This window comes from Toxorhynchites rutilus, chromosome 2 (genome assembly GCF_029784135.1).
Source record: "Toxorhynchites rutilus septentrionalis strain SRP chromosome 2, ASM2978413v1, whole genome shotgun sequence".
Taxonomy (NCBI): Eukaryota; Metazoa; Arthropoda; class Insecta; order Diptera; family Culicidae; genus Toxorhynchites; species Toxorhynchites rutilus.
Genome location: NC_073745.1, coordinates 315,780,127 through 315,806,104, shown reverse-complemented (window position 1 = coordinate 315,806,104; position 25,978 = coordinate 315,780,127). Strand labels below are relative to the sequence as shown.

Genomic DNA, 25,978 nt, shown 5'->3' with positions numbered 1-25,978 from the left:
TTACAGCTGATTTGCTAAATGAGCCTGATAAAATAAACAGATGAGATAAAAGAAACCTAACGACAACTTGCTTAAAGTTATTTCGCACTACGCCATTTTCGAAAAGTGATACAGAAACTGGATACTTTGGCCGATTGGGCGAGTGTGCATCATTTGTGCAAGTGTCATCACATCATCACTTTGACGTAGGATATCCGACCTGAAATTTTCTTCTCGACAGTGTATTCAATTTCGCTAGTATATTGACTGCAAATCGTCGTTGGACTAAATTCATCAACCAATTCAGTGGAATCCGTGCTTTGACCTAGCGGAATATTCTATTGATTGTTTGCCATGGGTTTGTCGCACAGTATTTCTGTTCCAGGCGGCGGCACGGAAGGCTATCATGTCCTCCGGGTAAGTTCCAAATTTTCTCTGCACCGATGACAGATGACGTGTTCAATTCGAGCTTTTTAGTGGATGGAAACGAATTTGTTTATTATTCATTTTATATCGTAGGTTCAGGAAAATTCGCCTGGCCAGCAAGCCGGTTTGGAGGCATTTTTTGATTTCATCCTGGCGATTGGAAATACCCGGTTGGATCAGGACAATGGCACATTGAAAGAATTGCTGAAGGCTAACATTGATAAGGAGATACAGATGACAATATTTAGCAGCAAAACGCAAAATATTCGAGTGGTGAATATTATGCCCAGCACTACGTGGGGTGGACAAGGGTTGCTTGGAGTCAGCATAAGGTTCTGTTCGTTCGAGGGAGCAAACGAGAATGTTTGGCATGTACTGGAGGTTCACCCATCCTCACCGGCTGAAGAGGCCGGTTTGATTCCGTTTACCGATTACATCATAGGTGCGGATTCGATATTGCACGAGAGTGAAGACCTCTTTACGTTGATCGAATCACATGAAGGAAGACCGCTGAAGATGTACGTGTACAATATCGGGAAAGACGCATGCAGGGAGGTGACAATTACGCCAAACAGTAAATGGGGCGGAGATGGAAGTCTTGGCTGTGGGATCGGGTACGGATACCTGCACCGGATACCGATCAGAGTGTTACCGGCGGATGCCAAAACAAGTCAACAAACCGGAGCGGCGCTTAGTCAAGCCATGACGAGTGTGCCTGCGCCCGTTTCGGTGGGTGACACAAATGCGAATGCAAATGCGCCGAATCGACCGATTCCTTTCATTCCAATGGTACCACCATTAGCCAATACGTTTGCGTCGGCAAACACAGCGCCAACAGACTTGCTGACCGTATCCCAGACAACGGTGGCGGACAATACAACGACGCTAACGAATCAACTTTCCACACTGAGCACATTGGACCAGGTGAATAACAATCCAAATCTGTCGCCGAACGTTTCCGTTGGGGCCACGAACGCTAATACCCTGGGAACCCCGGTCAATTCAGTTGCATCGCCGCTCATCAACATTGGAGAGACGTTTTACACGCCCCCAACGCATTTCGTCAGCTCCGCGGCTAATGGTGAGTGTGCAACGGTTATTGGGAAACATTTTTTGAGGTTTCTTCAACCTTCAAATTTGTTTTTAAATATTTATATTTAAACTCTACATTTTCCATAGCTTCTGAAGAAAGTAAGGCGAGGACTTTTCGGCCTCACTGAACTGAATATAAAGTAACTGAATGTGTGAGTAAGGAAACAGAAGAATATCTTTGGACACCGAATACTTATAGAGGACCTAAGAGTAAAGTTCAAATTATCACACTTTATACGTATATACTATGGCATCGAAGATCATTGGAATGAGCTATGATAGGTGATAATTGAAAAATTCGTACAACTTCATGATATCATCTAGATAGGCTTCCGGCCAGATCTTAAAGCTAGATTTCTCGTCTGGTCCTCCATCCACATTAGTTGTGATTACTTGACTATTCCTTGATATCAAATAATCTCGAATTCAGGCAGCTCAGACACCCTTTTTTAATCGAGAACTGATTGGGCTTGGGATCAATGCGTCTAAGGCTAAACTAAACTGCTAAACTGCTGACGAGTTAGAGGTGGTCGAGGAAATTGTCTACCTTGGCTAGTTCATAACAACCTACAGCAACAGCCGTGATATTCGAATACGCATGGTCAGCTCAAGTCGTGCCGTTTTAAGGGCTCCACAAATCCCTGCACTTAAAATTTTTACTTTATAGTACATGTTTTGACATCCCGATTTATTACATGAAATGAACTTAAAAATAACAGAAAATGTGCTACTCTTCAACTTGTATAATATATACGCTATAGCAATATAAGAGCAATATGAAAGAGCGAAACAAAAGACACATTGCAAATAAGCAAGCATTGAAGCTTTTCGCATACTTTGCCGCATACACGGCTCAGACCGAAAAGGAGATAAATTCACGTTTATGATCTCCTTTATACGCTTAGAAAACACTTTTCAATTTCATTTTATAATGAAGTGTAATATTATCGCGCATTCATGCAACAGCACCAGCGGCTATGTCGATAGCGTGGTCTTGTAAAATAGCCTTGCATTCCAGCCGGCCTTGGTTCAATCCCCGTTGACATCGTTTGGACTTTTTTTGGGTTCAATCCCAAGCTGACGTTCGGTCTGAGAGAAAGAAATGCCTGCTCTCATACATACAAACATTTTGAAGCATTCAAAAAAGGTGCTTTTATTTGTTCATTTTACCCTTCAGCACACGAAAAAGTATTTTTTCTACCAAAGATTAAATGTTTTCGGCCAAGGATAGTTTGGATGTAAGCTCCAATAAACTCCGACCCAATCCAAAGTGTAAATCCCTGATTCGACCGACTGTCCTCGATGGACACGACGGCATGGACGATGCTCAAAGAGGTCTCGCAGGCACTTGGTGGTTTCGAAAGCCGAGTGCTAAGAACAACATACGATAGAGTACAGAAAAACGGAGTATGGAGAAGAAGGGAAACCCGAACTGGCCCAACTCTACAGCGAACACAATAGAGAGCCAGAAAGGCACCGATCTACAACAAAGCACTACGGACTGTCTCCGGTCTCCTGCCATCAACACCAGCTGCCTCTGTCTGCGCCGAAATTGGAGAACCTCCTTTCGATCTGATCATAGACTCGGCGATCGTAGCCAGGACTGCCAGTTTCTTGTCGAAAACCAGCGGTAGAGGGGAGACCCACCTGACCGCCCTTAGCAACACGATCCTGCGGCGGGTGGCGCACGCCAACCTCCCCCCAGTGGCAAAACAATCCTGGTTTGGTGCGAACGACTGGAGGTTCCCAACTGTTCTCGTCGAGAACGGTATTAGGGACAACTTTCGAGCCAGGGTGAGCTCGATCGGTCTGCTAGAATATCTCAAGGCCATCATAGCAGAAAAATACCGTCTCCACGAGATCAGATACTCGGACGGCTCAAAAGGACCATCGGGAGTTGGATTTGGGGTAAGCGATAATAATAATAGTCTGATTTCCAGCAAGAAACTCGCGGACATCTGCCAGGTCTTCTCGGCCGAAGTGGCCGGCATCTTCGAGGCAACTACAACTTCATCTTCCAAGCCGTTGTTGGTCGTCTCCGACTCGGCAAGCGCCATTGATGCCATCGGTGCGACCAGGTCCAAACATCCATGGGTACAGGCCATCAGGAAGAACATATTGCCCGACACTGTGCTCATGTGGGTCCCCGGACACAACGGCATCGCAGGGAATGAAGCGGCCGACCAGTTTGCCGGAATCGGTCACACCAGACCGTTCTTCACTCGGGATGTGCCGCTTGACGATGTGAAGTTGTGGATCACCAACTCTTTCCGCACCTTTTGGACCGAAAGGTGGTTTGCAGAGAGGGGGCAGTTCCTCAGAAAAGTCAAGGGCACGATTGTCAGGTTTGACGATGTTAAAGGAATGAGAGAACAACGAATCCTGTCCAGATTGAGGACCGGTCACTGCTCGGTCTCACACGGATTCAATAGAGGACCCTTCCATCTACTCTGCGACCTCTGCCAAATCCACAACTCCGTCGAGCACTTCTTGTGTGGTTGCCCGAAATTCGATGATCTACGAAACCTGCATGGAATCAGCGGGAGTGTAAGGGACATCTTGAAGGACGATCCAGCAAGAGTAGCAGCGCTTGTCTGCTACCTAAAAGATGCCGAACTATTTTTTAAGATCTAGCGTCTGAACAATGGATCAGTCAAGAAGATCCTTGTTCCTTCCCCTCCACGATGAAGGGGAATAAGAACACGCCGGCATCTTCAACGGCACGGCTTCCTCTCCACTGGCCTGGAGCCATGGTCCGAGGACATCCATGCCATCTGGTCCAACAAGCAAACAGCAAATTCTTTGTTAAGTCATGTCTCGCAAAAGGATTTATATGTGTTAAATTTTTATGTGATAATTTTATGTGCAATCTGTTCCTAACGAAACCTTGCGGCAATGCCGTCGATAAAGAGGCGAACCAGCCCAGGAGGCTAAAAACCTCTCAAATAAAGAATAAAAAAAAAAAAAAAAAGAGAGCCAGAAAGTCGCCAAAACTGGGCGAGTGCGATTGGCAGGGCATGTTGCTGGATTGGCGAACAGCTACCCGCAAAAATGGTGTTCGCATCGAATTCAGTGGGGACAAAAAGAATAGGAGCTCAGGAGCGAGGTGGTTGGACCAGGTAAAGCAGGATTTGGTAACAATCGGTGTGGTCCTGAGTTGGAGAACTGCGGCTATGGACTGGGTTTATTGGCGGAACAATGTTGTGAATAAGATCCAATCTCTCCATGGGATGTGGCATTATTGTAAATAAATAAAATAAATAAATAGAGGAAGTCACGGATTCCCAAGACGGTCGTGATTCCAGTGAATCGTTCTACGACAGCGTTTCGGATGAAAATCACGTGGTTTTCCTCAAAACGAAGTAGCTTAATGTTCGAGGAGATCTACGAATTATGTTGTTCCTCTGAGGTTTTTTTTTTATCCCATTTATTTATTTAAGGCTCATTAGCATTTTAGCTGTAACAGAGCCGAATTTAAATCGTGTACATGTCACATATTTATCATATCTATAATTAGCACATTACACAGTTGCCATTTTTTTGGCGTTAGAGTATTCCCTTCTATACCATTGCAAATGGTACACATTTCCACAGTAGCCATTTAGGCGTAAGAGTTTTCTATCTGTTCTTCCATTATCCAGTTAAGACTGGACAGCGGAGACAGTCGTTGATCCATTGTTGAGTTATTTATAGAACAGCAGCCCGATGTTTCTTGCAGAGCAGAGCAGTTGTATGGATGAATCGATCTTATTTCGACCGTGAATCGATCTCCATCGCTGATGATTGTTGCGTGGACGTAGCTATTCTGTAACAACACAAAGATGAGGTCAATGAGGGCCCTGAGTTTTGAACTCACGATCGATCGCTTACTAAGCGAACGCGCAACCAATGTGGCTACGGAGACCCCCCCTCTGAGGTTAATTGAAGGAATTTTCGCTGCGGATTTCCTGGATACAGAGGTAATTGAGATCAGATTTTTTAAAGAAGCAATTTCTTGTGAGCAGGAAGAGAGCTGGAAGATGGCAATGGTCGACGATTTGAAATATCATGAACAGAATGGAACCCTCATCCATCGGCGTGACGTTTGAAGACTTTTTCCGATCGATCAATAAATTTCCGCGAATTTGAGCTTTATTTCCGGATTAAAAGTGTCCTCAAAGTGTAGTGCATTTCAAATCAGATGGAAAGAAGGTATTTTTCAGCGCCGCAATGGTTCCTGTCGACGCCTACACCACACCCGATTTTTCGAATTTTTCGTTGCCGTGTTTTACGGGTGATGTTTTTGGAAGAGTTAGAAATGCTATTTTGCTAATAAATACTGAAAAAAAACCTACCTAGATATACAGTGAATTCAGTATTCCAATTGTCGCTCTAGACAGCGAGCAACAGTATATGTTCATTCTAAGAATTAATTTGGAAATCTGTTCAAATTGGCGTTTTATCGTTCCTTGAAACTCTCACTCCAGTTCATTCTTTAATTTTCGGGCACCACTCCTCCATTTTGCAGCCCGCGACACCATGAATTAACTAAAAAAAAGTTGAGTGCCGCTGCTTTAGATGCATTCGATTTATTCAGATAAAGCGTAGAGCACTGGCTATCCCATCACGGATTTGAAGGCTTTCGACGAATAGCGGAATCGCAAGTGGGTTTTGTTTAAGCGCCAGCAACGTTGTCGTAGATCGAGTGAGAAAGGATGTTATCAATGTTTAGAGAATCCCTGAAATTAATGGCTTGAGCAATCGCGACCGCATATTTATCTTTTATCGTATGCCATTTTTGTGAGGTCTTACGTCATGTTCACTTCATCCCATTAGTGTTAGAAACTCCGATGGGAAAGTGATCACTAGAATTGGGATCGAGACGAGAGAATGCATTCGATAACGAGAGTGAATTCGACCAAATTGAGAGGTCAAGTACACTTGGTTCAGCAGAAAGTTAGAGTATACGTGTTGTTTCCCTAGTCATTTGGTGAAAAAAGATGAAACGTTGTCATCGTACTGGTCCCATCAGACAGTTCCGTGAGAACTAAAGTCTCCCAAGATTAAAGTGACCATATGACCAGAGGTCTAATGCGGGACACCAACAAAAAAACAACGTTGTTTATATAAGTTATGTAAACATAAGCTGAAAAAATATACAAAAATAGCTCAACCAGTCTCGTTTATGCGTGCAATTCTTGGCATGACAAATATTGCGATAAGTTCCAACAAACCTTCAGTATAAACATATTTTCCCCAAGAACTTTCAGTTCATTTTGTACATTTAGTGGTATGAACTTATTACTTACTCTTTCACGGTGCTTAAACCAGAGATTGTCAATTTTAGATGCAACTTACAACTGATTGTAATATTGTCACTCTCAATATCCTTAACTGTAGTATGGAAAACTGCAGCCTGACAACCATATTTCAGATCATTTATCTTCGAAAAAGTCTCGAAGAACTCTGAGGCTGTTATTAATAGACAAAACATTCGATTTCAATGGTTAAAATATTTTGAATACTCGATTTCAGAACTAGCCACTTCGATAACTATGGCCCAAAATTTTCATATACTCCACCTTTCATGAAAAACTTTCAGTGTCGACAGTATGAATATTAAAATGACTGTAAATCCTGATAATCATGCCTTCAACATCTACGGGAAGTTGATCCGCAGCCGCCTGAATTGTGTTGCTGTAGATATAAGCAACGCGTCCTACAACTATTGTCGGTATATAAGTTGATTCTTAAGCTTGTCATAGATGTCTTGATCTTCTCTAAGAGGGCCGCCAAAGTTCGTGCTCACATATGCAAAGCAATGTGCATATAATATTTGATCAAAATTTCAAAAATTGATGTCGCGAGGATTTCAGACGTTTGATTTCTTAACGGTTACACGCTTGTAGTCAAAAACAGAGGAAGAAGTTTTTTGACTTGATGATTCAAAGCATCGGAAAAAAATACAGAAACGGTTTGTACTCATGCTCTTTATGATCTACCCAACAGAACACGGAATCAGAACATTCGTTTCATTCGGTTACGATTCCCACTAAGATCACAGAAGAATTTGGCCTCATAGAGAAAGTGATCTAAAACTAGCAACTAAGTCAGTTTTGCTAAACGCGGGACGTAATCTGACGCGGGACACTTTGCCGAAACGCGGGACTGTCCCGCGAAAAGCGGGACGTCTGGTCAGTTTATCCAAGATCAACCGTCAGGAAGAAGTGAGCACATGTCAGCAAGTTACTTGCGGCTAACCGCTGCTACTGGAGACCAATACCAGCTGACGTTGCAGAGGTGTTTTCGGTGTTTTTTCTCTAATGTTTGCATGATAAGCCACAGTTTTAACGTATCTAATTTAGGATCCAGAGATATAGGGGCTAGCGATCGCAATGAATCATGAAATAAAATGACAATGTGATAGAATGATCCAATGACCCGACGCTTAACTTTTACTTATGTTCTTGGAATGTTTTTAATGGAATTAATTTTTTCCACAGTTCCCGTTTCACCGGCAACCGATGTAGCTGCTGCTATGCCCGCTGCATCAAGTGATATTCCGATGTATCCGCCGCAAGTACAGCAAGTGCCCTATTCGGTTCCAAATAGCCAACAGCAAACTCTGATCGACATGTCCTACCCACAATCCGTCACCAGCAGTACTGCACCACCATCAACGTTGCCAACAGTCAATCCGAGCGTTTTCTCCTCGAACCTACCGCCCCCATCTTCACTAACGAATGACTTCTACCAGACTTATGGTGCCACACCAAACCCAGCGGCTGTTACAACTCCGACAACCGTAAGTTCTAGGCTCAGTTCAAATATACACAAATACATATTATTCTGATCATACTTCTTCACCCTAAATACAGTTTTTGCCAACTGCTTTATCCTATCCTTCGAGCAACATCGACTTCCACCAGCAAGCACAGCCCCAATATCCGGCACAAACGTACGCCGCAGGACAAGCACCAGCCCCCATCCAGATGTATTCTACCTTCCCTCAGCAAATATCTCCAGATTCTGGCCATCAACAGCAGCCATCGCCACTGTTCCAAACGAGTGCCGTAACAACGCCCATTTCTCTGCCCGGAATGCCACCCATTACGGTCAGTGCCACCATCCAAGCGGAGGCTCTGAGGGGACTGCAGTTCAGCGGTAACTCTCCATCTTCGGCGGGGGCAGCGCCGCAACAGCAATGATAGCTTTATAGAACTGACAAGTTATTGTATGTATGTTTTTCAATTCTTTTGTTAAATTCCAAGGGATCAGCGGCGGGTGGCTCTAGCCGTTGTTAGTTCTACGTTTAGTATTTGTATTCTGGCTTCATCTTTGTTACGACTGAAGCCGCGAAATTCGACGCCCTGTTGAACAATTGTGTATTCCTTATGCGAACCCTTTATTTAATCCTGAAGCAGAACCAACATTAATCGTTATGAATATTTTTATTCTAAAGTGTTTATCATAGATCAATCCGTGCGATGAATTATTAAGTTACTAATGGTTGTTTTCGTGCAATCTGTACTACTTTTAGATTTAATAGGTCAAGACTAGAAAACAAACAAAAAAAAACAATTGTGAATCATCGCGAGTATTGGCTGATTGTATATTGTATCGATAATTTCTGTAAAACGCCTGCATTTTACGCGTTCGCTGTCCAAGCAAACCTAAATCGGATTATAGGAATTATTCAACATATTCGTTATTACTGGTAAAAAAGAAATCCCCACTTGTCTTAACCTGACGCTTCGCTGTAGTCTCCCTAACAAAGGAAACAAAGTTTATTTTTTCCGAAATCATCTAATTTTATTAGATCAATTATCAACTGCATCGCTTTGACGGACCATAACCGCTCAGCGTTTCATCTTACATATTTACACGCAACGATGTATTCCCACTGTCTTTCTCGCGAGCAGTTACATAATTCTTGACGAGCAAATTGAACTTTTTTTCCCTTTAAATAACAATCTCGGTGTCACCGAGTTCCTCGTCCGTGGGCAGTACAATCAACGCCGGATCGATAAAGTCCTTGCTAATCGGTTCCAAGCCGGCAGCTTCACGTCTTCTCAGCTCGAGGTAGGCTTCGCGTTGGGCCCAATCGCGCATTTGGGGATCCGGGAGGTACGCCCAGTAAAAGCCACCAATCACTAGGCAAAATGTTACGGAGAAGAAGAAGGTCGCGTGCATGGCGTTCCGATCCGTCGTTTCATCTCTGTAGTCAAAGCCATAGCTCACCCAGTTTTTCTTGCTGGCAGTGGTCGAGGCAGCCGATGCAGCGGTAGCTGCAGCCTTTTTGCTCAGATCGACTGTAGCTGCATCACGGTTCTTCTGGGAGGACGAGATGAGCCGCGCGCTCCGGAACGAGTGCTGAACCAGATTGCGCACCAGCAGATGGCTGCTGTTTAATCTTATCAAGCCGGACATTACAACGTTTGTGTTGGCACAGTTTTACTGCGGAGTGTTCGGATAGTAGATTGTTATTTTTTCCTTCCCTAGCGAACTGAAGTGCAAGTATTGACAGATGGAATATCAACACTCTGACAGCTGTTTTTCACTGGTGACACTCAAAAAGGTCTAATATCACAGATAGGATAAAAGATGAAGGATCAGTAAATCCAGTATACTTTGAAACTCTCGGAATCATGCTGAATCATCATTGATGAGTTTCCATGGAAATGTAAAGCGGCCCTTACACGATCAGTAGCATTGACATTTTCAATGACAATACACGCTAGAATCTCTCTATTCGCATTATCATTATTCTTCCACCCTACACGATCATCTTTATTACTAGGAAGAATGCAGTAATTCTAGCCTTCACAGTCGTAAATACATTTTTGAAATGCGAGTTATCAATGAAAATTAATTTTATTGTGCCGAATAAACATTTCCATCAATAATTTGAAAGGTTTTTTGCTAACAACGAAACAATCTTGAACGAAACTTTTTCCTAATAATGGTTTCTAATTATAATTTCAACAATTTTATCTGTCTTTCAGTAATGGATGTAGTTTTGAGCATTCAAAAAGCATTTTGAAATTTTTTTCATTGATCTGATGAACTGTATTTTTCATAGAAATCTTAACAACTTATGCTGTATTCATTAACTTTTAATACTTTCGTAGATGCCGACACCGTATTTTACCCGTATACTTCACCTTCGTATTTGGGCGATAGATGTCGACACCGTATTGTCGCCATCGCCAATAAATATTTTAAGCTTCGTGCTTCATCATTGTGAAGTGCTAAGCGATTTCCAGGTGGAATGAACAAACTGTTAAAATGAAAAAAAGTTAAAATGAAAATAATTTTCTTTGCATTAAATATGTTGATATCTATATGAATAAAAATGAATTGGTGTCCGTTCCTCACGATTTAACTAGATAACAGAAACGGATAGAACAGTCAGTATCAGGATTGATGTGTCTTAGTCTGCGTCAGGTTTATATGCTAAAAAAAATATTAAAACCATTCGGAAAGTTGAAAAATTGTCATTTTTCAGTAAGTTTTGTATATATATATATATCACATGGCTCGTGACATCCTCTAGTATGAAGCAACACCGTCCGAGAGGAATTTATTTTCATCAGAGAATATCACTCGAAAAAGGAAACCGCAGTCAACAACTAGCAACAAAAGTGAACTAAATTTAACAGCAAGGTATATGTTGTGAAATTAAAATCTAAAAATTGAACATGGAACAAACTTTTCAAATATTTCGGACGTTTAAAACTTGACTAAATCCTGATAGATCGTATAGAAGTTTGAATCAATCGATTCGATATAGTTCTACACATCTATTACAGCAAAGATTATTTTATTTTATCGGAAACATACTATTGAACATTTGAAAAAAGTCAAGCATTATATAAACGAAAATCCCATGTTCTGTTTGGTGCATTGGCATCATGTTGAATAAGGTTGCTGCCATGTTTTAGTGAATATCGAATGGATTTCGTTTGGTTTCCTTGTTTGTGTTGGTTTTCTCATTTCTCCATTTCGCCTCTTCACATCGTTTGCCCGCCTTTTTGAATTCAAGCCTAATTTTAAGAGACTAGAATATGTTCGATAACGAAATCTGTAATCCCTATAGTTGAATTCGAGTAGACTGTACACTTCATAGTTGCTTTCCATTATTGAACTAGCGAAATTGCACAAAAAACATTCTGATGGCGCATGGAAATCACAATCAATTCATATTGTGTATGTTGCGGTGATTCGAAGTCAATAACAACGCCGATCACCAAGGAAAGGGCTGAAATGTTAGTATGATAGCTTCCATATCAATGCTTCTACTATAGTCAGTTTGTGTATTGTTATCAAGAAGGCAAGTTTTTCAAGGCAAAATTTTTCCACTGGAAAATTTATTCTGAAATTTTATATGAAATATAAAATTGAATAAATAATTTCGTAGTCCATCGTCAACGTGGAGATCATCAATTTCAAACTTAACTACAATTGGAAATCATGTGAAATTGGATGTTTTTAAACTGACAGTTTTGCAGATTTCCCTCAACTCCACTGATTTCGGTAAGACATGACAAATAGAAATAGAAATGAATCACTAAAATCTCTAAAACTCCCGGCTCAGTAGCGTATCTACGTCAGGTTCAATTTATGTAGTCGTTTAATTAATTTCGCTAAACAGAGAATCGTTGCCGTTGCTAGTTTATTAGCAAGTTTCGTGTGGTCTATATCTGTTTACTTGTTCATCCATACTTCTTACTATAAATACCAGGCATATAACAATGTAAACTTCGAACGTTAACCCCTTTGCCATATTATTTGAAAAATTGTAGTTCTCTAAAATCCACAAGACAGATGGACAAACTGCGATAAATTAAATTCAGCTAATACGCCAAAATCACACTGCAGCCATCTTGAAAGTATAATTGTTGACTGTCCTATTGGACAGCACGCGCCCTCTTAGAATGTCATCGACGCCGCCACTGGTCCGGAATGACAGAGCTGCCGGCTGTCACTAGTTGTGAGTAAACAAAACAAAACAAAGAAAAAAGGAGAAAAGTGATTCAAGAAAACATAATTCGATTGTGAATTCCTAGAAATATTTGCTGCTTAATTTATTATATATTCTTACTTGCTACTTAATTAATAGGATTCTTAAAAAGCGAGGTGAATTTCTATTGAATATGTAATAACTTCAAACTAATTGAAAACTACTTCCTAGATCCTATAATTATATTCAAAATTTTACCTAATTGAACGTAACCTATTTCTAATGCTAAATTGAATTGGTAAGCCAGGAAAAACAATATATTTTCTTCGAACATAGCCGATAACTGAGTATTGTTATAGCTCTTGCCATTATACTAAGGAAACTGTATCACCCGCTGAATCCGAACAAGGGAAACTAAACGTAAGTGAGATTGAACTCGAAACGTGAACTTATACATAACCTGATACAAACTTATCGTTACTATTTACATATCTATATATATATATATATATATATATATATATATATATATATATATATATATATAGGAAATTATTAATTCTCCCAAATAAAGAGCTTAGCGTAGTTATTGTAACTCTGGAGTTTTTGTGATACGGAAGAACTTCCCTGGTAATTTGTCAATTGAAGCGCAATCTCGACAAGTTAATAATTTCGTTTACACGAAGATGTCGAGTCGAAAAGGCGGAAAAGATGGTAAAAGCGGTTCGAAAGGTGTAAGGACTAAAGAAAAACAGTCCGAAGAGATCGATATAGGTGGTGATAAAAATGTGGCGGTGATGGTCACTAAATGCGGAAAAAAATCGGATGACAACCAGAGAATTCATGAACAAGTTCCAGAACAGAGCTGCACGTTCTGCCAAGAATCAGATAACGACGAGATGGTTCAGTGCGATAAGTGTGACAGATGGATCCATTTCAAATGTGTTGGGGTCACAGAAGAAATCGCGGAAAAGAGTTGGAGTTGTCCCAAATGTGTTACTGCTACCGGGGTCCAGCAGACATCTTCTTCTGTCATAAATCTCCTTCCGGTTGCATCGTCAAGTCGCGCAGGACAACATAAGTCAATCGCTTCGAAGGAACAGTTCATCGCCAAAACTACGCTGGCAGTTGACAAGGGTGCTGGCTGCGAAACGTTGTCGGAGCCGATTAATGCACACAGAGCCAAGTCTGGAGTAAAAAATACTCCTTCGCTCACATCATCATCGTCACGCAAATCCTTTCTCCAACTACAGTTGCAACGACTCGAGGAGGAACAATTCTACGAAAAGCAACAAGCGGAGAAGCACAAGGCCTACCTGGATAAGAAATATGAGTTACTGGACCAAATGCACAGCCGAACTGGATCAGAATGCAGTGGGTTTTGTGTGGGAGATGGATTCAATCCACGGACAGCAGATGTCTTCGATCCACAGAGACATTCGACGCAGAACTATCCCGGACAAGCTGGCATTGCTTCACCGGTGAATCAGTTTCGTCAGAGCCGAAATGGAAATTATGAGCTAGATGAGCGTCGTGACCCTAGTCGCGATCAACATGTTCGACCGTTATCCGTAGGCAAAGGCCATGCGAACCACCAAGTCATCAGCAGAGGAGAGCTTTTCGAGAGGCAGAGTTTCATTCGGGGCGCCAAGAAGAAGATTTTGAGCCATGTTCATTTTCACGACAGCAGTTAGCTGCTCGTCAAGGAATTTCAAGAGATTTGCCTAAGTTTTCCGGTAATTTTGAGGAGTGGCCAGTTTTCATATCAATGTTTAACAGCACGACGAATATGTGTGGTTTCACGAACGAGGAAAATCTTGTAAGGCTCCAGAAGTCTTTGGTAGGGAAGGCGTATGATACGGCCCGGAGTTTACTGATGCATCCATCGAATGTTCCTGCGATCATGCGTACCCTGAAAATGAGGTTTGGTCAACCCGAAGCCATTGTACATTCCCTGATCCAAAAGGTGAATGCTCTGCCAGCAATACGAGAGGACAAACTAGAAACGTTGGTAGAGTTTGCGGTGAATGTGCAAAATTTCTGTGCGACAGTAGATGCATACGAGCTTGATGACTATATGTATAATGTCTCCCTCCTCCATCAATTGGTGAACAAGCTTCCGGCGACCCTCAAGCTAGACTGGCCACGCCATCGCCAAACCCTTTATCGAGTCAACCTGGCGACCTTTGGACATTGGGTGTATTCGTTGGCCGAAGCAGCTAGCACCGTTTTGATCCCGGTTGAATCGCATGAGACAAAACTAACACGCAGTGACGAATATGCAAAAAAGAAGTCCAAAGCATTTATTAACGCTCACGCTGAAACCTTTTCGGAATCTAGCTGGCGACCGAAGTTCACTGAGTTTAACGAAGCTTCAAGAAAAGAAAGAAACGATTCCGAAACTTGCCTGGTATGCAAAGGCGGATGTAAAGTCGTTTCGAAGTGCAACAATTTTCTGGAAATGTCCCGGGAGTCAAGATGGGCAATTGTGAAAGAATTTGGACTATGTCGAAAATGTTTGTGCAGACATAAAGGTGGATGCGAATCTAAACCGTGCGGGCGTAATGGATGCACCTATAAACATCACCAGTTGCTTCATAATGATCAGAAGGCTCAGGGATCATCTAGCAAGATGGCCACAGAAATGTCAACACCCATAGTTCCGGTTCCGAGACTACCGTCACCTGCAGTGCAAGTTCCAACGCATAACTGCAACACTCATCAAGGAAAATCAAGTACAGTATTATTCCGCTATCTTCCAGTGGTACTTAGGGGACCTCATGATTTCACGACGGCACCAAACGGAGCCCTGGACCCGATCTCTCATCTTAAAGCAGATGGTTTATAGGCCCAAATTTCTTGAGGCGATGCCAGGCAGATTGGCCAAAACAGCCTATGATAAACTGTTCCACAGATAAAGAACTACGTCCGAACCTGCTTGCGTACCATTTTCCCTGCGAAAGCACAATAAACCCTTGTGAGTTCTCCAGCTGGAATCGAATGCTTAACGTCACAGCTTTCATCTTCCGATTCCTCGCCAACTGTCATCGAAAAATTCGCAAAGAACCGGCTGTCACCGGGTCACCAACAACGGCCGAATTAGGCACTGCTGAAGCTTATCTACTAAGTTCAGCTCAACGCGATGGCTATCCAGAAGAGACCGCCTATTTGAAGAAAGCTTTTCAAAACTCCAACAGTTCAAAACCATTTCCAAAACAGAGCACCCAGTTAACGCCGTGGTTAGACAGCAAAGGACTTATGCGAATGCGAACCAGAATTGCAGCATATCACTACGCGACAGAAGATTCAAAGAAGCCGATAATTCTACCGCGTGAACATCCCACCACCAACCTAATAATTACGCACTATCATCGAAAGTTTCACCACCAGAATCACGAAACGGTGATCAATGAACTCCGGCAAAAGTTCAAAATTCCGCATATTCGTGCCGCTTATGAAAAGGTGAAAAGGAACTGCCAGCGATGTAAGAACGAACACGCTTATCCAAGCCCACCAATCATGGCCGACCTCCCACCAGCGCGTCTTGCAGCATATTCGCCACCATTCACCCACACAGGATCGACTTTTTCGGACCTTTTGAAGTAGCTATTGGAAGGCGAACGGAAAAGCGATGGGGAATGCTCGCAACCTGTCTAACAATTCGAGCAATCCACATCGAAATTGTCCACTCTATGAGCACGGATTCCTGCATAATGGCGATCCGAAACTTTATTGCACGCCGTGGTACGCCTAGTGTTATTTACAGCGATAGGGGAACCAACTTTATCGGGGCGTCTCGTCAAATGCAAGAGGCTGCTGCAAAGGTAAACGTGGAAGAATTGATGAAGGAGTTCATTACTGTTGACACAACGTGGTCGTTCAACCCACCACTCGCACCACACATGGGCGGTAGCTGGGAGCGGTTAATAGGTAGCGTAAAGCGGAATCTTCAAACGATCAATCCCCCACGAAATCCGACCGATGAAGTTTTGCGGAACATGCTGATTGAGATTGAAAACTGTAGCGTACCGCATACTTACCGGTGCTCCTAATGCGCTCGGTAAAATGAGCAATCCCATAAGCCGTTATACGAATTAACGATGAAATGTATCGGAAGATAAATAATAAATTAGGGTCATAACTATTAGTGATCTGGAAGCCAACACACGTATATTTATTCTATAAATCTATATCAAACTCCGAAGTATACCGTGAAGTGTGAAAACATAAAAACTGGCGACGAGGAAAAGTGTCTCTCATACGGAATAATCCCTGTAGCAAGGAAATTTCAGAGTGAGCGGAGTAAGTAGAGCAGAGTTTTTGTAGAGAGTGGTAAACTCTAGAAAACTTGTGCAAAGACAGTGTGCTTGAGTATTTTTGTAGAGGGCAAAAAAAACCCTTGAGCAAATAAGAGCCCTGTTGCGAGCAATTGCGTAATATATATTTAGCGTCCAGTGTGACGTGTAATTCAATAAGTGAAATTCGTTTCTATAGCCATATTTAAAACATAAGATTTCTTTTGTTTGATTGTCTAATTAATTGGCTTTGGCCATTTTATTTATTTCCATTATTCACAGAAATCTTCCCCGCTCCCACCGATTTGGCCATTTTACATTCTGCCGTTGGACCATTGTTCGAAATCGCATTATTGTCATCATTCGCGAGAATTGGCAACTCACAACACTGAGATACCATTTGACAAGTGATCAACGGAGAGTGTGTTACCATTCGTGTGAGCAGAGAACTTCAGAGCGTGAGCTAGTGTTGGGAGAAACGTCAGGCTGGAGAAAATATTTCTCGCTGTGACTGAGTGAGTTGTGAGAAAGGCTTCACTGGCTGTGTCTCACTCACTAATGTAAACAACAACAGTTAGTGGATAAGTGCAACTGTTTGGGTTCTAATATCGATAAAAACTAAAAGAGAGTATCAAGTGAGTTTTGTTTTCCGTTGTTTGCAAATTTTGCAACATGCCTTCATTCGGAACGCTAGACCATTACGTGCAAGGTACGTCCTTTACGAATTATGTGGAGCGTTTAGAGCATCTTAGCTCTTTTAACGGATGGACGGAAGAGAACAAGAAATCGGTTTTGATAGCTCTTACTGGCTCTGTTGTTTACGATGAACTCAAACTTATTTTTCCGACTGTTGAGCTCGCGACTTTGAAATATGAAGATATGGTAAAAAAATTGAAGGAACGTTTTGACAAAGTTGACCCCGATATGATGCAGCGGTTCTATTTCTACAATCGGTTTCAGAAAGTGGATGAATCTGCTGAGAGTTTTATTTTGTCGGTGAAGATGCAAGCAGAGCTTTGCAATTTTCAACAATTTAAGGAAACGGCAATTAGGGATCGTCTAATTATGGGATTGCACGATCGGGAGTTGCAGAAATCTTTACTTATGTCTGAAACTTTGACACTGGACGTGATAGAAAAGAAGTTGCTTAGCAGTGAATTAGCAAAGAAACAAACTAAGGCAATGAGTAGTGAATACAGAAAAGAAGAAGTGCATTCGGTTAAAAACAGACTAGGGAAAAAGTATGGAGAAAGTAGCAGAGAATATAATCGTGATAAGCCGTACAGAGGCAGAATAACTTACGGGAATGATAGGCGTGTTAGTTTTAGAAATAGATCTCCGTCTGAAGCGAGGAATAGTAGTGGTTACACTAATGCAATTTGTAATTATTGCAAGAAGCGCGGTCATCTGAGGAGAGATTGTTACAGTTTAAGAAATCGGAACAATGTGCACCATGTAGAAAAAGAAGAAAAGGACTCGAGTTATGATTTTAAAAGATCAACTGGTGGTTGTAATAGCTCTGGTGATGAATCTGATGGAATGGAATGTTTGATGATTTCTTCCGTTAATAGGCTGCATGAGTCGTGCCTGATTAAGGTAAAGGTACAAAACTGTTTGCTCGAAATGGAAATAGATTCGGGATCGGCTGTTTCTGTAATCAGTGAAGCCAATTGTAGGAGATATTTTAAAGGAATCCCAATGTGTAGCTCTAGTAGACAGCTTGTTGTTGTTGATGGGGCTCGATTGAAGATTCTAGGGGAAATTTATGTTCAAGTAGAATTGAATGGCAGAGTAGCACAGCAAAAACTTGTCGTTTTAAAATGCAGCAACATTTTTGTTCCTTTGATTGGAAGATCATGGCTTGACTGTTTCTTTCCTGGATGGAGATCTTGTTTCACGAATACTGCTTTGGTGAATAGTTTGAATGAGAAAACAGGTATTGATGACATAGTCGAATGTATGAAACAGAAGTACAGGAAAATTTTTGACAAAGATTTTTCAGAACCCATCGTAGGCTACGAGGGCGAACTGGTCCTTAAACACGAGCAACCAATTTTTAAAAAAGCATATACGGTACCTTACAAATTGAAGGACAAACTGGCGCAACACTTGGAGATGTTGGAACAGCAGAAGGTAATCACACCCATAAAGGCTAGCGAATGGGCATCGCCTGTAATAGTGGTAGTAAAAAAGGATCAAGATATACGGTTGGTAATAGACTGTAAAGTATCTATCAATAAAGCAATAGTGCCTAATACCTATCCACTACCTTTAGCTCAGGATATATTCGCTTCGTTGGCAGGCTGTAAGGTATTTTGTTGCCTAGATTTGGCGGGGGCATATACACAGGTTCCTCTTTCTGAGCGGTCCAAAAAGTTCACAGTCATCAACACTATGAAAGGATTATTTACTTATAATCGACTTCCGCAAGGAGCTTCAAGCTCTGCGGCAATTTTTCAACAGATTATGGACCAGGTCCTGCGTGGACTGGAAGGTGTTAGTTGTTATCTTGATGACGTCCTTATCGCGGCTGAAACTGTAGGAAAATGTGTGAATATTTTAGACTCGGTTCTGGAGCGACTTTCTCAGGCAAATATCAAAGTGAATTTCAAGAAATGCAAATTTTTCGTTACACAGCTGCCCTATTTAGGACATCTTGTTACAGACAAGGGACTTTCACCATCTCCAGAAAAAATTTCTACGATTAGTCAAGCAAAAGCTCCTACAAATGTTGCTGAACTCAGAGCCTTTCTGGGCTTGATTAATTTTTATAATAAGTTTGTTCCCAACCTATCATCTAGGTTAAGGAGTCTGTATGCTCTGCTAGCCAATAATGCAAATTTTGATTGGACAGATGATTGTGAGGAAGCTTTTCAATTCAGCAAAAATGCATTGTTGAATGCAGATTTATTGGAATTTTACGATCCAAATAAGCCGCTAATTGTAGTCTCGGATGCTAGTTCTTACGGATTAGGTGGTGTTCTAGCCCATGAATGTAATGAGATAGAAAAACCCATATGCTTCACATCGTTTTCACTAAACTCTGCACAAAAGCGTTACCCCATCCTTCATTTAGAAGCTTTAGCATTAGTGTGTACGATTAAGAAATTCCACAAATTTCTTTTTGGCCAAAAGTTTAAAGTATACACCGATCACAAACCTTTGGTAGGAATATTTGGTAAATCTGGTAGCAATTCGTTGTTTGTAACTAGACTCCAGAGGTACATCATGGAATTATCTATCTACGACTTTGAAATTGCTTATAGAGCATCGAAACACATGGGTAACGCTGATTTTTGTTCGCGTTTTCCATTAAAGCAAACAGTTCCTAAGAGTCTAGATATTGGTAACATAAACAGTTTGAATTTCACGGACGCCTTTCCTTTGGATTTTGCCTTGATATCTAGAGAATCTGAAAAAGATGTTTGTTTAGCAGAAGTGATGCGGTTTGTTGGGAATGAGTGGCCTGAAAATATTCCCAGTTTGTTTAAGGATTTCTATTCTATAAGAACTGATCTAGAGGTGGTCAAGGGTTGCCTTCTTTATCAAGACAGGGTCATCATACCGAAAATCTTGAGAACAGATGTTGTGAAGCTTTTGCACGCGAACCACATCGGTATAGTTAAGATGAAGCAATTGGCGCGCCAAACAGTGTTTTGGTCGGGAATGAATATGGACATTGAAAACTTTGTGAAGAAATGTGAGGCGTGTATAAAAATGGGTACAGTTCCAGTCAAACCTGAACATAGCAAATGGATACCTACGTCTAGACCTTTTAGCCGTTTGCATGCTGATTTTTTCCATTTTGAAGGTAAAACATTCCTGTTAATCGTAGACAGCTACTCAAAGTGGGTGGAAATAGAGGTCATGTTGCATGGGACGGAAGCAAAACGAGTAATTAATTCACTTATGACTCTTTTTGCTAGGTTCGGGCTTCCCGATGTAATGGTTACTGACGGGGGTCCACCCTTCAACTCGAGGGAGTTCGCATCATTTTTGGAAAAACACGGAGTGAAGGTGATGAAGAGTCCACCGTACAATCCAAGTAGCAACGGTCAAGCTGAACGCCTTGTGAGGGTTGTCAAAGATGCTTTTAAAAAGTATTTGTTGGATCCTCAGTTGCGACAATTAGATTTGAACAGCAAAATTATTTTTTTCCTAATCAATTATCGCGGTCAAATTGCCACTGCAGATGGAGGTCCGCCGTCACATAAAGTTTTATCTTACAAACCCAAAATACTGCTTGATTTGATGAATCCGAAAAAGGAATACAAACAATTTTTAGATAACAGGATTCATACTGACATTCCTATCGTATCTCCTTCTAAACCAGATCCATTTAGTAAATTAGTCGCAGGAGATCTACTTTACTACAAAAATTATAAGAAGACTGATCCTCAAAGATGGATTGAGGTGAAATTTGTTAAACAAATATCTAAGAACGTTTTTCAAATTTCCCTCCACAGGACGACGATCATGGCACACCGAAATCAATTAAAACTGGCTCATTCTCAGGTCCGAAGCTCGTTAGTGCTACTTCCGGAAGTCAATCCGAGGAAACGCCGTCGGACAGAGTCAGGAGATTTTCACGGCTATACGGTATCCGAGGCCGAAGAGGAGCCTTTCCTGGGTTTCCCAGAGGTGATGAATGATCTGAACACAACCAGAACGAAACAACAGGAAACGAGCGATAGCCTGATCATGACCAGGAGTCGCGCTCGAAAAGTTCGACGTAAATTTGAGCATTCTGAGTTTGATGATAAACAAGCGCGCAGCGCGTTCGATTCTCAGTGAATTTTATGTGTAAATAATACATTCGAAAATGTAGTTAGTAAATTTAAAAAGAAAATTAGTTAAAGCTATTCTCGGATTAGAATTTTGTCATGTATATAGCAAGGTACTTGAGCAGGAAGGACTGTAGCGTACCGCATACTTACCGGTGCTCCTAATGCGCTCGGTAAAATGAGCAATCCCATAAGCCGTTATACGAATTAACGATGAAATGTATCGGAAGATAAATAATAAATTAGGGTCATAACTATTAGTGATCTGGAAGCCAACACACGTATATTTATTCTATAAATCTATATCAAACTCCGAAGTATACCGTGAAGTGTGAAAACATAAAAAAAACATCATTAACTCCAGACCGCTGACGCATGTTCCAGTTGATGATGACTGTGCACCTGCCCTGACACCGAACCACTTCCTTCTCGGTTCCTCAAACGGAGTAAAACCATTCTCCACCCTGGACGACAGCAAGGTCGCTCTCCGCCAGAATATCTTAGCCTCGCCAGAATATGCTAGCCAACATGTTCTGGAAGCGCTGGCTGAGTGACTATCTACCAGAAATCACCAAGCGATCCAAGTGGTTCGACCAAACTGATCCTGTCAAAGTAGGCGATGTGGTAGTGATTACCGATCCCAAACTTCCTCGAAACTGCTGGCCAAAGGGAAGAGTTATCGAGATCCACCCAAGTAAAGACGGAGAGGTACGTTCCGCTACTGTAAGGACTTCCAACGGAATCTACGTTAGAGCGGTTACTAAACTGGGGGTCCAGACGTGAGGCGCGAAGGAAGTAAATCAGCCTAAATACTGGTGTACCTGGGGGGAGTGTTGACTGTCCTATTGGACAGCACGCGCCCTCTTAGAATGTCATCGACGCAGCCACTGGTCCGGCTGCGTCGATGACATTCACAGAGCTGCCGGCTGTCACTAGTTGTGAGTAAACAAAACAAAACAAAGAAAAAAAGGAGAAAAGTGATTCAAGAAAACATAATTCTATTGTGAATTCCTAGAAATATTTGCTGCTTAATTTATTATATATTCTTACTTGCTGCTTAATTAATAGGATTCTTAAAAAGCGAGGTGAATTTCTATTGTATATGTAATAACTTAAAACTAATTGAAAACTACTTCCTAGATCCTATAATTATATTCAAAGTTTAGACACCTAATTTAACCTAATTGAACGTAACCTATTTCTAATGCTAAATTGAATTGGTAAGCCAGGAAAAACAATATATTTTCTTCGAACATAGCCGATAACTGAATATTGTTATAGCTCTTGCCATTATACTAAGGAAACTGTATCACCCGCTGAATCCGAACTAGGGAAACTAAACGTAAGTGAGATTGAATTCGAAACGTGAACTTATACATAACCTAATACAAACTTATCGTTACTATTTACATATCTATATATATATATATATATATATATATATATATATATATATATATATATATATATATATATATATATATATATAAATATAGGAAATTATGAATTCTCCCAAATAAAGAGCTTAGCGTAGTTATTGTAACTCTGGAGTTTTTTTGACGTAGGACTACGTCTAACCGGAAGATATAGGGGGTGAAATGGAAATCTAGGCACTGAACAAGTAGGAAAAAATGCAAGATTTGGAACGCTTATAACTCGAGCATTTCTCAATAGATCGCAAAGGTTTTTGCATCAATGGATAGGAAATATATCTACGCATCTATCATAATGAATAACATTTCATTTTTCTTGAGATAAATAATTGAATAATTGTGAAATATCAAGCATTGTCAAAATGCCCTATGTGCCCATTTTTGATTGGTCCATTTTGTGCTCCTCAAATCGTACCGACCAAAACGGGCAACCAGAGCAGCAGCGAAATAGAATGAAGCACGATTGGAAAGGAAAAAGAAAACAATGAACGAAATATTGGTCGCAGTCTCACACATGCGTAATTCTCGAGCCAGCCAGTCAGCTTAAAAATCCCCGCTCCGCTGCCGTAACGATCATTCTCAGCCAAACCGTACACCACATCGGTTCGCATCACAACACATCAACAAACCAACCCAAGCAGCCATGTCTGGACATGGTAAAGGAGGAAAAGTGAAGGAAAAGGCGAAATCCCGCTCGAACCGTGTTGATCTGGAGTTCCTCGCAAGGGTAGCTAGGCCGAGCGCGTTAGTACCAGTACACCAGTCCACTAGCCAGCGTTATATAGTTTCGGCCGCCGAAGTGATCGAGTTAGCCGGCAAAGCTGCTCGCGGCGATAAGAAAACCCGCATTCGGAACAGAACACATTCGGTTCGGTGGACATCAAGACAACAGGCAGTTGCAGCGAGTGGCGAGTGGCAAACGCAATCGCAAAACGGCATCAGGTAGCAGAAGAAAAAAGTTTGTTCTTTATACAAACTGCTTTGGTGGCAAATCCAGAACAAGGCGGCATCGAGGGCGTTCGACATGGTTTTTTTCAAAACCACGAGTACAAAGTTTTCGAAATTGGAACCATTCCATAAAACAAGGCGCTTTTCAGGGCCATTAAACCTGCCAAAAAAGAGTTTAGGAAATAAAGTTCAATGCTTTCTAAAACATTATCCAAAATAATAATAACACAAATTGATTTTTTCATAATTTGTTTGCCAGGATCTGATGAGTATGTGAATTTGGCAGTTGTTCTGAGCTTATTGATAGTTGGGGACTTTCCAGATTATTCAATTTTCACCAATTCTTGAATTGTTTCCAGATTAAAAGTACAGTAATATACAATTAGTTCGACAATTAGTAGCTAATTGGACGGACATGTAATGCGACTTATTTATTTGGACATTTTTGTAAACATAGAGCTCCAAATTATGACCCCACATTGAAAGTCGACACTGTACCACTGTCATCGCAAATGTTCAATTACAGGTTAAAATCGCCCCCAATGCGACACTGAGTGGCGCTTCGGCACGTCGCATTGAATGTAATTTACTGTACAACATGTCACAAAGCTGGATGGGAAGAAATTTTCCAACTGTGAAAGCTGTGGCGAGTGGCAACAAATCGCTAAACAGGAAGGTTTAGCCGAACAAGATGGGGATATCGAGTGATAACAAAACGATAAACTCTTTAGATTGAAGATAATTTTGTGATCCTGAAAAGGACCCTTTTTAGCCTGCATGTGAATCCAACGAGCGAACAAATCGTAATGAATGTATTTTTTTGCCATCGCTCCCTTTTAAGGCTCATTCGTTCGTCTCGTTGGACTCGCCCCTCTGGCTAAGTCTGCCGATTCGCGGACCCCAAAAAAATATCTTCATTCTTTGTGTGGACACCGACTGGACAACATCGTTGCTGGACGGGCTGGACGGCGAGGGATCGAGTGCCTTTCTCAAGGCAAGAGGGCGCTGGTAGCGCTGGAGTAGAATACAGTAGAGTTTTCAAAGGGCCTTTCTCAAGGCTAGAGACGAATGAACTGCAAAAGTTTAAAGTCTCTATAATACAATACCTTCCTTCCTTCCGTAACGATCATTCTCATTCAAACCGTACACCACATCGGTTCGCATCAAAACACTTCAACAAACCAACCCAAGCAGCCATGTCTGGACATGGAAAAGGAGGAAAAGTGAAGGGATAGGCAAAATCCCGCTCGAACCGTGTTGATCTGGAGTTCCCCGCAAGGGTAGCTAGGCCGAGCGCGTTAGTACCAGTGCACCAGTCCACCTAGCCGGCGTTATATAGTTTCGGCCGCCGAAGTGATCGAGTTGGCTGGTAAAGCTGCTCGCGACGATAAGAAAAACCGCATTCAGAACAGAACACATCAAGACAACAACAGGCAGTTGCAGCGAGTGGCGAGTGGCAAACGCAATCGCAAAACGGCATCAGGTAGCAGAAGAAAAAAGTTTGTTCTTTATACAAACTGCTTTGGTGGCAAATCCAGAACAAGGCGGCATCGAGGGCGTTCGAAATGGTTTTTTTCAAAACCGCGAGTACTAAGTTTTCTTAATTGGATACATTCCATAAAACACGGCGCTTATCAGGGCCATTAAACCTTCCAAAAAAGAGTTTAGGAAATACAGTTCAATGCTTTCTAAAACAATATCCAAAATAATAATAAAACACAAATTGATTTTTTCATAATTTGTTTGCCAGGATATGATGAGTATGTGAATTTGGCAGTTGTTCTGAGCTTATTGATTTTCATCAATTCTTAAATTGCTTCTAGATTGAAAGTACAGTAATTTACACTTATCTCGACATTTAGCTAATTGGACGTACCTGTAATGCGACATATTTATTTGGACATTTTTGTAAACATAGAGTTCGGGGTCCAAATTATGACCCCACATTGAAAGTCGACACTGTACCACTGTCATCGCAAATGTTCAATTACAGGTTAAAATTACCTCCAATCCGACACTGAGTGGTGATAATGCGACGTGCCATTGAATGTTATTTACTGTAAAATATGTCACAAGCTG

At 41.4% G+C, this 25,978-nt stretch overlaps 3 protein-coding genes across 3 annotated transcripts; 2 read left to right on the top strand and 1 right to left on the bottom strand.

Moving 5' to 3' along the window:
• Positions 1–183: 183 nt before the first annotated feature.
• LOC129771330 (Golgi reassembly-stacking protein 2) lies at positions 184–9,176 on the top strand. Its single transcript, XM_055774864.1, has 4 exons — positions 184–396; positions 499–1,486; positions 7,980–8,281; positions 8,355–9,176. Exons 1-4 carry the CDS (start codon positions 334–336, stop codon positions 8,682–8,684), a joined length of 1,683 nt encoding a protein of 560 aa, XP_055630839.1. The 5' UTR covers positions 184–333; the 3' UTR covers positions 8,685–9,176.
• Positions 9,177–9,262: 86 nt separating this feature from the next.
• LOC129771341 (NADH dehydrogenase [ubiquinone] 1 beta subcomplex subunit 11, mitochondrial) lies at positions 9,263–10,010 on the bottom strand. Its single transcript, XM_055774884.1, has one exon. It carries the CDS (start codon positions 9,904–9,906, stop codon positions 9,439–9,441), a length of 468 nt encoding a protein of 155 aa, XP_055630859.1. The 5' UTR covers positions 9,907–10,010; the 3' UTR covers positions 9,263–9,438.
• An 8,326-nt stretch (positions 10,011–18,336) lies between these two features.
• LOC129771338 (uncharacterized) lies at positions 18,337–21,834 on the top strand. The gene is made up of 2 exons (XM_055774878.1): positions 18,337–18,867; positions 21,201–21,834. The coding sequence occupies exons 1-2, from the start codon at positions 18,358–18,360 to the stop codon at positions 21,384–21,386; spliced, it is 696 nt and encodes a 231-aa protein (XP_055630853.1). The 5' UTR covers positions 18,337–18,357; the 3' UTR covers positions 21,387–21,834.
• The last annotated feature ends 4,144 nt before the right edge of the window (positions 21,835–25,978 follow it).

Bases quoted from the DNA above. Each gene is read 5' to 3' on its own strand.
- LOC129771341 (XM_055774884.1), bottom strand. From the start codon at position 9,906: ATGTCCGGCTTGATAAGATTAAACAGCAGCCATCTGCTGGTGCGCAAT.
- LOC129771338 (XM_055774878.1), top strand. From the start codon at position 18,358: ATGGAAATAGATTCGGGATCGGCTGTTTCTGTAATCAGTGAAGCCAAT. The intron at 18,868-21,200 runs GTAATCACACCC...TTCCCTCCACAG, and splicing joins AGATGTTGGAACAGCAGAAG to GACGACGATCATGGCACACC.
- LOC129771330 (XM_055774864.1), top strand. From the start codon at position 334: ATGGGTTTGTCGCACAGTATTTCTGTTCCAGGCGGCGGCACGGAAGGC. The intron at 397-498 runs GTAAGTTCCAAA...TTTATATCGTAG, and splicing joins AAGGCTATCATGTCCTCCGG to GTTCAGGAAAATTCGCCTGG. The intron at 1,487-7,979 runs GTGAGTGTGCAA...TTTTTTCCACAG, and splicing joins CGTCAGCTCCGCGGCTAATG to TTCCCGTTTCACCGGCAACC.